This window comes from Vigna radiata, chromosome 1 (assembly GCF_000741045.1).
Source record: "Vigna radiata var. radiata cultivar VC1973A chromosome 1, Vradiata_ver6, whole genome shotgun sequence".
Classification (NCBI taxonomy): Eukaryota; Viridiplantae; Streptophyta; class Magnoliopsida; order Fabales; family Fabaceae; genus Vigna; species Vigna radiata.
In genome coordinates this window covers 1,118,848-1,135,007 of record NC_028351.1, presented here as the reverse complement: position 1 = coordinate 1,135,007, position 16,160 = coordinate 1,118,848, and the positions used below count along the sequence as shown (strand labels likewise).

The following is a 16,160-nucleotide window of genomic DNA, read 5'->3' as shown; positions in this document are numbered from 1 at the left end:
ACAGAAAAAAGCCATGCTTTAACGTGTGGATCTGTGAACTGCTTCTGTTCTGCATCATGAGCGAGAGCATTGATGGAGTGCAGCATGATGTTCAAGTTTCCGAGAAGCTTATCATCAAGTTTTCTTCGACGAAAGAAGTCAACGAATTGAGGAGAAGCCAGCCTGTCGAATGCAACCTGAAGAAAAGCGGAAAGAAGAGCACCACCAACAAGTTCTGCTGCCATTGTAGGAGTTGGAAAATGGTGAATGCAAGTGTGTAATTTGAAATCGAAGTTTACGAACTGTAATTCAGTGAAGAGAAGCTGTACCGATGAAATCAGTAATTAGCTGACTAAGGAATATAAGTTGTGAGCAGTTAGATATTCATTCAACGGCTGTGATGAATGAAAGTATGAAATCCTGAAATGGAAAGCGGGTTGTGGGACCCAGTGAAGGAATAATTGTTGAGCCTTTCTGATCATAAAAATGTTCACAGCTGTAATCCATGAATGGATGTCTGAGAATGACAATTCAGCAGTGAAAAATAAAAGGAAAAAAAAAACTAAAACATTTTATGTGCTATCTTTAACCAAATGATAAGGATATGATATACAATGTTCATGATACGGTATTAGTGAATAACTGTATACGTCCTTTCATATATATCTTTAAATTGTAAAGACATTGAGAGTTGGAGAGTTGAAGTCACCATCTTACAAAAACAATTTCCAAGAATTATTTTAATCTACTTGTTTAGTAGATCAAGATTGAGTTGCTAATTGAATGTCATCTTACTCCCTCTAAGATTGTTAATTTAAATAAGTGGTATTAATGGTTTTCATGATATTTACAATGAAAACATAAAACAAATATCTCTTTTAAGTATCATGAACTTTAAGTCCACTTGAAGTCATGTTTCTAGTTGTTTTTGGAACTTCCCTCAGATAATAAAGAGCATTTACGTATAAAATATATTGTAAAACATCTATTGCTTCTTCCATTAACAAATACATGGACCGTTTTCGGTACAACAAATACTCAAGCTTTTACATAGCTAATCTACATCAAGTGACTACTACACAAATTCTCCTCTTCTAACTTTATAAACAAATGGAAACCCAATAAAGAAAAGGAAAAATATAAAAATTAAAATCTAATGACAATTCTCACTACTTCAATTCTCCTTCCCAGCTCAGCAAGAAATCAAATACAATTTCAAGGGTCTAAGAATGTATGTTTAGAAGCATTTACATTTCACAGCTCCCTTTGCTTCAATCTCTCTCTGAGGTGTATTAGTTTTCCTTGGACCTGTTTAGGTAAATCATCATCAGATAAGCCAATTTCAATCCCTTCTACTTGTTTTCTCTGTATAATATCATGGTACATTGGAAGAAACCGACTTTGGAAAGACCTATAGGAGAAATAAGGTAGCAGCACACACACAACAACCAAAAGGGTTACTAGCCAATAGAGACCACTGGGAGCACATGCTTCCACAAAAACCTTGTAAGATGTTGTCGATATTCCTGGAGATAAGTAACCATAGACCAACACAAATACATACCAGAAGGCTATGCTGCCCCATATAAAAAAATGTTGTATCCAAGTAAAGTAATTGATGGATAATGCCATTTGGCAATTCACAGTCCACACCACACATGTATACATTGTGACCCCAAGTATTTCAAAATCAACCACCTTACCATCTCTTCTGAAGGCTTGATTCAACACAGAATTAGTGGTTAAGAAGAATATCACTAAAGAACTAAGGACTCCATTCAACATCCACCCTAGAATTCGGGGCCAGCTGAATAGGGTGTCTTCTACTCCCTCTAGATATAAAAAGGGATACTGTAAAACAGACCATATGATTATTGGTTAGCACAGAATCTTGGCTTTCAACTCATCATTATTTAAAATCAAGAACCACAAGAGAAATCAGTAGACATGTCAACCATACAATAGCATTAGAATTTTACAGTCTAATGTGTTAGCTAGATTTAATCCTAAAATCAATGTTTCTATACAACTACTATAGTGCCACCATAATGCTTAAAATCAACTTGTAGCAAGTGAAGTTTTCATTCCAGGAATGCCTAGGTAGTACACAGAGATACTATATAGGCTCTATTGAGAAGTTAGATTTCATCTTAAAACCAATTGACATTGAGTGTAAATAGTTATTTTTTTTCACAAAATAAAAAAGCTATTGACATACAAGCTAGTTTAGTGAAATAGTAGCATAATTAATCAAAAAAGGACCAAGATAAACTGGTAATATAAACACCCTAGAGAAAAAAATGCAGAGTTCTTGTCTTCTAAGAAGAAGAATCATATATGGCTATCTGCTGGTTCTTAAATATCCTTTAAAAGCAAATTTAAAAAAAGCAATATATATAGTACCTTTAGGCAAAGTTTGGCAGAAACATCTTGATCAAAAACACCTAGAGCGATCACTGGAAGTGAAGTGAAGAAGACATTGTAAAATGACATGTACCAATCATTGTAAGCAGCTTGACCAGAGAAAGAAGCATACGCCTCAAACCAAAAAAGGGTAAATCCAAATGCAATGTTTTTATAGAAAAAATAGCATATCTGCATAAAAAAATTCAACAACTTATCAGCAGCAATTTTTTTTTGTGGACAGCTGTCTCTTTCTTAAGTTAACAGACTTCTATATAAGAAGCAACTAGAACTTCTTGTAAAACTAGTTTTCAAATAATCAAATAAAGTTTTTTTTCTATCTTTTAGATTACTTCTTGAATGTTGTTATTCTCTCTTTTCTGTAACCTCAGAACATTGAGGAAACTAAAGTTGAATTGTGAAAGCATTGAGTAGGTGAACACTAAATCTTTAAGATTGAGAAATAGATGGATGGATGGTTTTACCATCATTGATATACGCCGATAACACCAATGACCATGTACCAACAAAAGACGCTCTAGAAACCGGAATTGAGCAATTGCAAAATCACTTGCCATTACAGCCTGCAGACAACATTTATTCACAAATATCAAAAATTGGGACCCTGTCATTTAAACTCAATTCATCATTAGCTTATCATACAAAACAAATGGCATGTACATTCAGAAAATTAAAACTAACTTCATCACAATGCTGAATTTTCTGAGTTTAGGCACTACCTACTACCTACGTGGCGTTTGATTGTCATAAAACATTTCATTGGGTTTTGCACATGAACACAGTTTCGTAAAAATAGTCATTTCTAAAAACTCTATTACAGATAACTTATGTTGCATGCATGTTGGTCTGACAGCTTGGTTGATTATGCTCAAGTGAATTTCTCCATAATTTGAAATAATTCAAATGCAATGACATAATAAGACCACATGCTAAGCAGCACAAAAGAGTTAAGAACATAAAGACATGTTAAGATTAAAAAACTCTTATTTAGCACATCATCAAGAAGTTATTATCTCATATAAGATCGTTTGCCATAAATTTGAATATAGAAATAACTGGAATAGGCTAATAACAATATCTTCAGACCTGCATCCCTTCAGCACCACTGATACCAACTCCAATATCAGCCTCCTGAAGCATGCCAACATCATTTGCCCCATCACCAATAGATAATGTTGTCTTTCCCGTTCCCAATTTTACCAACCTTGTAACCTGCATATTTTTTTGGCTGACATGATTATAATATTTTAACAACCCAATGTATGATTATACACAACTACTCAAGGAATGTATATTATTTATATGACAGAAATTCAAACTGAACACACATAGTACTCACACGAGCCTTCTGTTTGGGTGAAGATCGGCAACATATGACAGAAGCACAATTAATGGCAAGCTCAAAGAAGGACCTTTCCAAATTCTTGTTAAGAGAATAATCCAAGGACTTCCCATCGATTATCAAGCCAAACCCAGAAGAACTTCCTTTATTTGCATTAGAACTCTCTTTTGCGGAGTTAATTTGTGAGATTCCTTCTCCAATTTGCTTCTTAATGCTTTCAAGAGAAGCCTAAGAAATTTTCGTATCAAAGATCTACAATAGTGACAGAAAATTAAATTCCAAATAAATTCTAAGGCCGTGTACCTTTGCTAGAGCCTGCTTGTCCCCTTGTTTTTCCAAGTATAGGATATCTGAGGAATCAAGAGTGATCACTATCTGTTTCATGTCTTTTCTAAGTAAACTGCAAGCGTACCTGTACAAAGAAAACAGTGGAAAATAAATTAAATTTTACACAGCCTCCTCATAAAAAGAATCTAGAACAAGCCTTGCTAATGTACCCTATGTTGACAGCAGTTTCCATCTTGTCTCCAGTCAATACCCATAACTTGATTTTTGCCCGTGCAAGCTTTTCAATACACTCGGGAACCTGTATTTCCATGTCAAATAAGCTCTATTAAATGAAGCTGAAATTCATTTTTTGTCAGAAACTTCTATTTTATTCTCACTGGGTATATAAATTTTAGAAAGTTGCCTTCATTCGAGCCATCCCTAGTCCACTTTAATTTCACATCAACTAGAAATATAGCTTAAATAAAACTTAGACAACTCTCACTTTACAATTTGATTTTGTGAGATAGAATTCGACCCTTTATTCAAATTCTAAAAATCATAAATGCAAAGACTTGCATAACTAGAATTAGTAAGATTAAAAAGTTTGTACTTACCCCCTTTTGCAGTCTATCCTCAACTGCAGTAGCACCAAGAAGCATCAAATCTCTTTCCATCCTATCAGCAGCGGCATCCACAAGTGCATCTCGGTCTTCTGTTACAGAAGTTTTGACCTTTGAAAACTCCTTATCCCATAACTTATATTCTTCTTCATCAAGTTCACGGTATGTGACTACAAGGGTTCTTAAACCAGCCTCGGCATACCTTTTGATATGATCCCTCGTTTCAACCTCAAATTGTCTTCCATGTTGTGAGAGCCTTTCAAACATTACACTGAATACATGCAGGGAAGTACACAACTTGACATCAGTACACGCAACTTACTACTAACAACTCCATTATTCAAAAAACATGGGACAAAAATTGAAACCTGTCTGCACCCTTGCATAGAAGCAATATTTGATTTTCCTCATTCCTCACTATCACTGACATTCTTTTGCGGGAACTGCTGAACTCCAAGACATGCAGAAGCTGGTATACTCTACTAGTCAAAAATTAAACCAACGAACAGTAAATTAAACTGATTTTTAAAAATATGAAAATGTAACAAAATTATAATATGATATGTAAAGACTTGCTCAAAGCTTCTTAAATCACTCTCTCTGTCTGGACCAAATGTATCAAACAGATCCAAACCTATAATTGACAGAATTTATCTGAAACAAAGACAAAGAATACAAACTAGAAATATATACCACTCAATGGCAGTATATGATTCAAATAATTTATAAAATTTCAAGTGGAATTTTCTCTTATTAAGAGTTAAAGATGATTCTTTTATTCATAGGAATTGAACATAAGTACTAGGAAGTTTTCAACAACTCGCGACTCAACCTATCGAGTTATATATGACCCCTGTGGTAATGATGATTTTCTTATAGTTGGTAAATTTTGTTTACAGTGGTTTTGCTTCTCTTTTTCAAGATATTGAATCTTACGACCTTTACTATCATCCTTTTTCAGCCAATATTCTTCCAAACATGAAAGGCTTTAATTCTTCCCCTCAATCTTTCATCCTAAAAACAGATTTAAGACCACCGACGAGAATCTTTACCTTTACATGTGATTTTGCAGAAAAGAAAATTTCCCTATAACTATAATTTATATCATCCAAGAAATTACAAAAAATCCATAATTGAACTTATTTTCTGTTATGGGTCTTATATACAATGAAATCAGTTAAAAAGATATATGAAGTAGATGTAAACGGAATGGCAAACCAAAACTTTGAAAATCCTATTATAATTTTGTTTTAGTGAGAATTCTGATAAAACTTTGTTGACAACAGAAGCTGAACTACTCTATTAAATAAAAATTATATAATCTAATCTTTGGCCACCAACATTGTGGGAAACATATCAGAAGATGGTGCTGATATGTATAACTAAAACAAAACATGGTAAAAGGAGCTAGCCAACCTGTCAACCTTTTTTCCACTTTTATAGTTCAATTCGTGCAATGATATGCTTGTTTGTGTCCTTGCAAAAAACTCAAAACCGAGCTCCCTTGCTGCAATGACAAAAGCTGCTTCATCTGGTGACTCGGCTTCATAGGAAATTTCTCCAGACTCTTTATCTTCATCTGGAATAGCTGTGTGACAAATAGCTAAAACTCGGAAGAATTTCTGTATGAAGTCTGGATATGGTTCATTAACCCATCGCCCATTCACTAGGCGCTCATCGCTAAAATTAAAGCCCTTAACCGGATGAAGAGAATCAACTGACTCATTATTCTGGCCCAAGAAATCAGATGATCCACTATCAACATCATCAGATTCCCCACCTTTACCTCTCCTAGCAAGTGCCTTCTCTACTTCTGTCATACCGCGACCATATGCAATGCCCCCTATTGAACATTTGACAAACTCCATTGAGTTACATGTCAAAGTACCAGTTTTGTCACTCAATATTGTATCAACCTGGCCAAGTTCTTCATTCAAATTAGACGTGCGTGCATGAGCAGGCCTGTCTGATTCTTCATGATACATTTCTTGGTCTTGGTTGATGAAAATGCTCTGTAGAACTTTCACAATTTCTATGGACACGTAAAGTGATATCGGAATTAGATATCCATACAACATAATGGCAGTCAAAAAATGAAGAACAGCAGCAAGTGTTGCCCTTCTGGGATCATAGAACACTGTTGCATTGTCTGGACGAAGATACCATCTTCTATACCTTCCACCACTGATATCCTTTTTGGTTTCAATACCAAAAAAGACAGAACCAATAAAGGATATCAAAACCAAGGTACTGAAGAGGATGTAGATTATCTTATCCATTTTCCTCTCAATTTTGCTTCTCTTGGACGGAGGATCAGTGGAATTCTGCATAACTTTCGTATCATGACCAGTAAAGATAACAATGCCATAGATAAAATCAGTGTTTTTCAACTTAGAATCTCTTAACAGGATCTGCTGCAAGGAAAGAGGATATTCTTTACCATCATGTTGTAAAGTTCCAATAAATGAGTACAGATTTTCATTAGGATCCTCACATTTAACCATAGCCCTAAACTTTTGTAGAGATTTTTCATCATGAAGATGAACTGTCACCTCCAAAGCATGCTTTAATTTTAGATTAGTTTCTCCGTCAAGATTCATAGTCTCGACATAACAAACCCCGTCACCATAGCTTGATGAAAGCAAAAGAAGATCTGCTGGAAAGTATTCATCCTTGTAAACTTTAATGATATCCCCAACACGGAGTTTCTTCCATCTAGTCTCCGTAAACGTATAATTTCTACCATATACCTGAACCTTTCTGTTGTTTGCCTCTACATCCTGAAGAAATACATGAATTTTAGCCAGGAAAACTTCTAGTCTGTGAATGATATGTAGGGTACATCAATGGGGGGAAAACCTTTCCGGAAAACACAGAGATTTAAAAGAAATCAACCAAAAGGGTGACTCAACAAAACACAAAAGTCAAGTACATCCTAAGCAAATGACTAACAGAGAAAAGAATATCCGAAAAAGACCAAACAAGTTACATAGGCTATAGCAGCACTTAATTACATGACATAATAATAATATGCAACAGAATCATCTCGTGGAATTGTCCTTTTTATGAATCAAGAAAGATGAAAATTTTCAAACACAAATTGATATGTACGAGAATTATATTATACTAGATATGTTCAAAGAGAAAGGACAGTTTTGCAATACCCCTATATTCCACTTTCCAGAAAGAAAATAGCATTCAAATATACTGTTATGTCAATTAAACCATAACATAATTTTCTAATTTTAGAGAATTTTAAGATAATGAATGTTGTGAGACTACTCCTTGATCATCAGTAGTAACTAGTAAGGGGAAAATTACTCTCATTTTTCTATTGATTCATAACTTTTATTACACAAAAAGCATAAAACAATACCTGTTTTCTCCTCCTCCAATCTTCCACAGCTTCCTTGGCCATAGTAGCTCCGATCACAACCAGCAACGGAGCAACAATACTCAGAGCAGTAAAAGGTGCCAATGGACTAAATGAAACACACGCAACAATGAGAAAGTAGATATTTGCAACCCTCCTGAACTGCTCAAACAAAGACTTGGGGATAAAATTAAAAGCTGTATACTTGGTTGTTGAAACATAATTGCCTCCATAACTCAACTGAACTGCTTCAGGGTTATCTGGATCATTGCAGTACACAACCCTGGAGTACCCCTTCTGCCCAATTTGGGAATGACCATCTCTGAAAGGAGATTTCAAACAAGAAAAACTGTACAGTTTGCTAAAATGTATCCTCCTTTTGCTGCTCCCTCCAGGCATTTTCTAAATGGGGTGTCCAAATCTCTTCTCTTCACACACAAAACCCAGTTATTCCTCTACTTCTCCATGGGATCAAAGAAGCACCCATCATTCATAACCCCCTCAAGCACAGATTTTGATCCTCACCTTCTATAAGCAGAATGAAAGCACCAAAGTACAGGCCAAGAGATTTAAAAAAAATAATAATAATAATGAAAATTAGGCCAACCCCTTCACCTAAAAATGGCTACACTCAATTAATATGAAAAGAACCACCCAACATGGTAAGTCAAAGATAAGAAAACGAAAACAGAGAAAAAAGCAAACAAGCTTTGATCCCTTCAAACAAGAACACAAAGTCTCAACTACACCACAATCACAGCCAAAATGAGCTAGAAAAAGTGTGCTCTGAAATTTGAAAACCCCTTAAGGTAAAGCTTTGGGAATTCCTTCCCTTGAATGGAAGCTGCGGATGTCTCTTCCTTGCAAGTCCAACCAAACTGTTTGTGGAGAGAGAAACACACAGAGAGAGAGAATCAAAAAGTAAGAGCTTGGTATGAGTAGCAGTTAACTTTGCCGCTTCTAAAAGCAAACAAATGAGAGAGACAGAGAAACATTGATAGAACCGACTACCGAGCTGGTCATTACTATTAGTTTAGTACTCTGCTAAAATTACTGTCTTGCTTCACTTCTTCACCTTTCAATTCATTCACCAAAGAAAAACATAACAAAAATCAAAACAAAAAATAGACCAAAAAACAGAAAGAAAGAGGGTGAATACTGAATAAAAAAATAATGACAATAATATAAACAGTATCATAGTATACTGTACCTTTTGTCTGCATGAAGAATAGTAGCACTTAGATCGAAAAGTTGGTGCAATCCACAAACACTTTTGACGTTTTTGTTTGTTGCTTTGTAACACGTGTTGTTACATTGACAACAACAAACCCTGATACAGATAGATACTCCTTCCTTGTCCTCTGTCACAACTCTCACTCACTTCCTCTCGTTAATATATTTTATTGCCTTCATTCTACTTTTTCTCATTTTATTATTATTATTTCAACAATTTCATCTATCATATCTTTTCCAAATTTGGTCAAAAACCTCTGTAATTTAATTTATTTGGTATTTCAAAAAATACTTGCATGATATACTGTCTGGTCAACATATGCAATATCCTACAAAGAGAGAGACAACCTTATTCCAATGGTATAATCATATTTACTTTACTGCTTGGTTAAATTATATTCTTTGGTCTGTTTTTTATTAATAAATATATAATTTAGTCTCTTAATTTTCAAAACCAGAAGAATGGCATGTTGATTCCATCAGTAAGAAACAAGAAAAGGAGTCGCCATCATCCCAGCCATGAAGAAAAAAAAAAAAACTGGAAATGGACATGCAAGATGATAACGTTTGGATATGAATAGAAACTTCCAAAAGTTACCATGACAAGTTAAGAGCATGTGACCCTGCACAAACTCACAACTATAGGGCATGTGCCTCTGCATCTTCTTCCATTTAATATGTTGGGAAATCAAATTAAACCCTTGTCATTTGCTGCTTCCTCCTCCAATATCCAACATATTATATATATATATATATATAATCAAAAGGAAAAGTTTCAGAATTTATTGTAGATGTAATACAATGAATTGAAGGGAAACATTTCTATCTGTTTATTCTGATTTATGCAGATTTACATGAAAAAGGAACTGTGAATTTCTTTGCTCCACTTCACTCCTTAAATAAGAAAAGGAAATAAGTTGATAAAAGGAAAAAATTATATTCAATTAATTTCCTTGAATGTCATTTTCATATAATTTTCTAAAAACGCTTTTTGTAATTTTAAATCTTACCATTAACATAATATATTTTTTATTTTATCAATTTAATCAAACCATTTATAAAATAAAATCATTTTTACTGTTTTTGCTTAATTTAAATCATTTTACTTTGTTCTTTATTTTCACTATCTAGTTAAACAAAAAGCTTACTCTGAAATTATGTATTTTAAAGTATAATTATGTTTTCTAGTTCAGTTCTTTAGATTTAGTATTTAAAAGTTAAAAATGTTCTTTTTTTCAGATTTAAAGGAAAGGTTTTAAGAAAAAGAAAGGCAAAACTAGATTCATCTAAAACTATGCAAACTTAAGCGATTTTTTTAATTAGGACAGACTTTTGGAATAAAAGTATTTTAAAAAGCATGACGTTAATAACACCTAGCTAGCAATTATTTTTGCTTTAACTTTTCCGTGGATTTTGTGGCAGAGCTTTTCCATTTTTATTATACTTTGGAAAAGATTTTTCTGCATTTTTCACGATTAACATTTTAATATGTTAAGGTTTCTTTTTTAATTGTATGAAATTTGGTAGACTTTATAGTTAGGAGTTGGATTATGACATAATTACATATAATATAAGGTTTTGATACTATATAATAGTTTAAAGAGATAAGGAAGTTCTGTGGTGGGTGGGACCCTACCCTAGACCTATATCACAACAACACAACCCCTCATAAAGTATATTAGTAAGCATTGCATTCATGATCATATAGAAAAATATATGTAAAAAACATAAACATAACCATTGTGATTAAACCATGATATAAAAATGATAATAATTTATATATTGTGTTACAAAGAAATAGAACCATGTTAACAACTATTTCTTAATAACTGTTTACAACATAACATATCAGTGTCTATTTTATTTCTATATTTAAAATAGATCAATCACAAACTATTTATCACATAATCAGTTATAAAAAAGTCGTAAAAAATATTTATTAAGAATATATTTTCTAAATAAATAAGCACTATTATATATATGTTAAGAATTGAGCAGCAGAGTAAGTAGTAATGGTGACATGTGGTCCTCTCCTAAAATTTAGGGCAACTTGGCAGTTGGCACATTTGAATTGAGTCGGAAAATTCCCAAACATGGCATGACACATGCTATCAGCCATTCTTCGCCACCTTTCTCTCCATCACCATTTCTTATCCTTTTATTGTATATTCTTAATTTATATATAAGATCAATTGCTTATTCATGTATCTTTTTTCAATTTTTTGTATTGACTTTTATTGTAATTGATGAAACTATACTCACTATTATAGCATATATATATATATATATATATATATATATATGTATGTATGTATGGTGATGTAAAAAATATATAAAAGTTTGACTAATATAATGGAGCATTGACATTGCTAGTTGATTTAAATGGACTTAAGTTTTGTTGAAAAAATATTTTTTTTTTTAAATGTGGATTAAATTTACTCATTTCATTTAATTTATAAGTTAAATAAGATCTAATCGAATTGGATATTCATATACAATTCATTGACGTTAATTTTCTTTTTATTATTATAATTATTCTCTGCTTTTTAATTACATAGGTTGACATTTTGACTTTTTTAAGACTAGAATATTGATAATAGTATTTGAATTTTTGGATGTTTAAATTATTTATTGATCTAATAGTATAACTTAACATTTTTATTTTTACTTATTGATATTTATAATGTCATTTTCTAGATCAAATTTACTAAAATAGGTTAACACTTTTATAAATAAGTGAAGTCACTCCACTTTAATGTTATAATAAATATATAAAACAAAACAAAATGTTTTATATGAGTCCATTTTTTTAATTCATTAACTTGTAATAGAGTGAGTCATATTTACAAAATTTATAATTCACTTTGACATCCTAACTTAACCCATCTAACATTTATCAAAAATTAATATTTCTTGTTGGTCATTCTTCCAACTTTGATATAATTTAGTCTTTAAACATATTAAAAATAAGGATGGTCGAAGGTGTAAAGCTCGATGAGTCAGCCTACTAACCTGGCCAAAAAAGACAGGTTAGGATAGTATTTTCGATGTAGGAGTTTGAACCAATTTGTCTTTATTAGAAAAAATTGAATTTGTGTCGTGACATTTCATATTAACACAGCCTGAAAGTTTGGCCAAGGTCTGATACAACTCTGCCAAAGTTTGATACAACTCAGCCAAAGTCTAATACAACTCGACCAAGTCTGATACAACTCGGTCAACGTATGAAAACGGTAACCTATTTCAACTCTTTCAGCTCAAAATCAACTCGTCATCACTGGGATTTCATGTAAAATATTAAAAATTTCAGCTCGCTTTCGTGTAATATTAGACTTTCATGACATAAAAACAGGTTGGCCAGCCCAAAAGCCCAACAACGAACCGGGTGGGTTATAAAGTTCAACTAGTTTTCAATTAGCAATTTACTCCGATCAAACCCGTTTTTCGTGAGCCAATGTCGGGTCAGGCTTAAACAAGTCGAGCTGGCACGTTTTGTCACTTCTAAATAAAAATGAATAAATATAGATCTACTAACCAAGTTGAATTTTAAAAAAAAAAAAAATACATGATAAATGATGTTTTAGTTGACCCATTTGCTTATTAGATGGGTAAACAAAACATTTTGCTATCCTTGAATTTGTCACTCTTTGATTTTTATGGTTGTTTTGTTTGGTATTATTTTTACTTATTGATTTCTATGTTGTTTTGTTCCATTCTATTTTTCTTAATTTTTTTCTTTTCATTTTCTATTTTCCAAATTTCTTTCTCAAACTATAAAATGTATCCATCGAAACCATGAAATTTAATAAACAATAAATACGATGAAGGTACTAGGCAGTATACAACATGGTGATAAGAGAGCCACGTGTACATATGACCCACTTAACATGTAGGGCCACGTCAGCATAAATTAGGGTTGTAGTAAAACGTTTCAAACCCTACAACGTGCAAATAACCTGTCACGACCCTCCTTATTATTAATTTATTTTTTTTCATTATTTGTGCATCCACATTTTTTATTTAATGGTAAAAATTTAATAATTTATGATATAATGGATGAAAAGTCGTAAAGAAAAATGAAAAGAATATATATTCAGGAAATGACAAAAAAGAAAAAGAATACAGAGCTTGGTACACTCCAATGGTGTTGACCATTTATTTTATTTTTTTCTATATAAAGGAATTAATGTGCATATTTATATGGTTTCTTGTTTATATTGCAAAAGTGAAAGAAATAATAGAGAGGAAAATGACATTTTTTTTATTACATTATGGATAGATAGGGACGTGGTATTTATCCATAATTTAACGAGTAATATATAGAAATAGAAAAATAGAGATAATAATATTGAAGAATTGTTATATTGTTAATTTCCAAAAGCATGAAAAGTATATTAAATGGACATGATTGAAATTATTGATAAGTTTGAAACCTTGGAACATACATTGTGATGTGTATGATGTCTTGCTTCAAATCATGGTATGTAATATGATAAGAAGAATTTTCTGTGGCGTGTTGTCTTTGGTTTTCGAACAATTTGGTCTCTAAAATGTTTTGTATTCTTTGGTTTTGTAGTTAGCACAAGTTATTCCTCTCTTTAAGGGAAAGTGTATATTCTCTTCTTTTTTTTATAATTGCATGTGACACAAAGAGAAAAAAATTTCTATGAAAAAATTCTTTTTTGTAATTATATTTAGGGTAATAAATTAAACATTTCCAAACCTCAATCATTTTATAAAATTGAATGTCTTGTTATTTTTTAAACTATTAAAAATCTAATTTAATTTTATAAAATAAATTTATAAGATAAAGTTTACATTTATTTATATATTTTAAATTGATTTTATGTTTAATCGATTTGATACGAAACTTCTAAAATATATAAATTTTTATTTATAAATTGATTTCTAATCATGTTGATGAAATAATAATGAAATTTCAAGATGATTTGCTAAATACAATTCCATATGTTTCAATAATATGGTGATGAAATTCTATTATTTCATTGGTTTGTACGTAGATCAAAGGATTGACAAAATCTAATATTGTTTTTCATTGTTAGTTATGATTGGAAGTTTTACTGATTATATTGATTAATGATCACACCAATTTATCTTATATAAATGAATATAAACATTATTTTACTAATTTTGTAAAGTTAAATTAAGTTTAAGTTTACTTTTTAACTACTACTAAAAATAAATATTTGTATTATTAAAAATGTGATTTTTTATCATAAAAACAATATGTGTTTTCATCTTAACAATGTATTCTTCACAAGAGATATAAGTATAATAGTTTTTAAGACTTAGGTTGTGTAATGTAATAAGAAATTAGCAATGGAGTATTCTTAAAAAAGATTAGATTTACATAGAATTAAAAAAAAAAGTAGTATAATAAAAATGTTCAATGTTTGTAGTGTAGAAAAAATAGAGTAGAAATTTAGCAACAATAATTAAAGTTGGGTATATGGAAAAGCATTTAGATATGGGTAGGAAGTCAATGATGGTGGGCTCAAATAGATTATTGGGTGGTTCAAATGTATAGGAATGGTTGGAATATTTTTGTGGTGGAAAAACATGCACACATCCTTCTTTTTCAAAATCACATTATACTAATTATTGCATAATATCACATTTCACTCGACCAAATTCTTTACTCTTAAATTTTAGATTGTTTTCTTGATACTTAAAAAGTCTGTAAATTTTATAATTCACAAAAGTTTTACTTCTATCATAGGTTTTCCCTCTACTCTACTGGATCTTTCTGATTAGTAATAATGTTTTTCATAAAAATGGTCAAATTTGAAATTTATCACTTGAACCAAATACATGGAACAAGGGATGAAAAGTAATTTTGAATTTTAACAACTATTTATTTGAAAATTGTAGTAAATAAATTATTTATTATTTTTTTATTAAAATTATATGTGAAATTTATCATCTGTTATTAATACTGCAACCAAACACATGGAACAATGAAAAGTAATTTTGAACAAGGCATAAATTACTCATTCAAACAAGTAATAAAAAGGGAAATATAAACTTACTAGCATGCTTGAATAAGAATGTGAATAACATCAAGGTGAGTAGCAATATAACCATACAAATGGATACTAATTATTTGTGTGATCATTGAGATGGAAAAAACTAAACATAAGAAGGATTAGGATTTAAGATTTAAGGTTAAGCGATACGAGAAATACAAATAAGGATGAAAGTAGACATAAACCTAAACGAAAGAGAATGAGATACTACCAAACTAAAGTAAGAAAAGAAAAAGAGGAAAATTTGTGTGACAAAAAAGGAAAAATTTATATTTAATAGTGACAATAAAAAATGGACTAACACAAAAGAAAAAAATAGAATAGGTTTTGAACTATTCAAAACAATATAAAATATGATTAACATAATAAAATTGTACTCTATTCAAGATTGTGTACACTATGGTTTTAACTAAATTGTAGTGTATTCTTTGCCAATAATTTTAAAAATGTCACTAGTTAAGTATTTATTCCCTTTTTTATAATCATAGTCTATATGTATAGTTATATCATATATATATATATATATATATATATATATATATATATATATATATATATATATATATATATATATATATATTTCAATAATTTTGTTTAAAATAAACATTTTTAATCAATTTATTTAGTTATAGTTTACAAATTAAACCCATCCTTAACATACATATATTTAGTTAATAATGATAATGACAATAATAAAAATAATTAATATTAAAGATGTTAAAAATAGTCGTTTTAGATTGAGTTACATGATTTTCTTAACCAACATGAATAAATAGTATATGAACTTGTTTTAGAACGAAGATGCTTTTCCATCATGTGTCCTAAAGTCTAAATTTCGAATTTCAAACCTTTAATTAAAGAACATAAATATG

General features: G+C 30.9%; 2 protein-coding genes across 9 annotated transcripts in view; both read right to left on the bottom strand.

Annotated features, from left to right (window-relative positions):
- LOC106753594 (putative disease resistance RPP13-like protein 1) overlaps window positions 1-846 on the bottom strand; it is a 4,283-nt gene extending 3,437 nt beyond the window's left edge. The window contains exon 1 of the mRNA XM_022781505.1: window positions 1-846. This exon is cut by the window's left edge and continues 2 nt beyond it. Within this exon, the coding sequence (XP_022637226.1) occupies window positions 1-224 (224 nt within the window). The 5' untranslated portion in view covers window positions 225-846.
- A 105-nt stretch (window positions 847-951) lies between these two features.
- On the bottom strand, window positions 952-9,391 carry LOC106771927 (probable phospholipid-transporting ATPase 8). 8 transcript variants are annotated; one of them, XM_022781429.1, is made up of 13 exons: window positions 8,012-9,391; window positions 7,130-7,415; window positions 7,032-7,046; window positions 6,052-6,991; window positions 5,004-5,117; window positions 4,630-4,906; window positions 4,243-4,331; window positions 4,049-4,157; window positions 3,743-3,973; window positions 3,490-3,615; window positions 2,868-2,966; window positions 2,383-2,574; window positions 952-1,830 (listed from the first exon to the last, which is right to left on the bottom strand). In XM_022781429.1, exons 1-13 carry the CDS (start codon window positions 8,405-8,407, stop codon window positions 1,234-1,236), a joined length of 3,471 nt encoding a protein of 1,156 aa, XP_022637150.1. In that variant the 5' UTR covers window positions 8,408-9,391; the 3' UTR covers window positions 952-1,233. The 8 variants fall into 8 exon arrangements, with proteins under 8 accessions (XP_022637150.1, XP_022637153.1, XP_022637146.1 ...); XM_022781432.1 differs by having other exon boundaries at window positions 952-1,287; window positions 1,683-1,830; window positions 6,052-7,415; XM_022781425.1 differs by having other exon boundaries at window positions 6,052-7,415; window positions 8,012-8,161; window positions 8,195-9,391.
- Window positions 9,392-16,160: the final 6,769 nt, after the last annotated feature.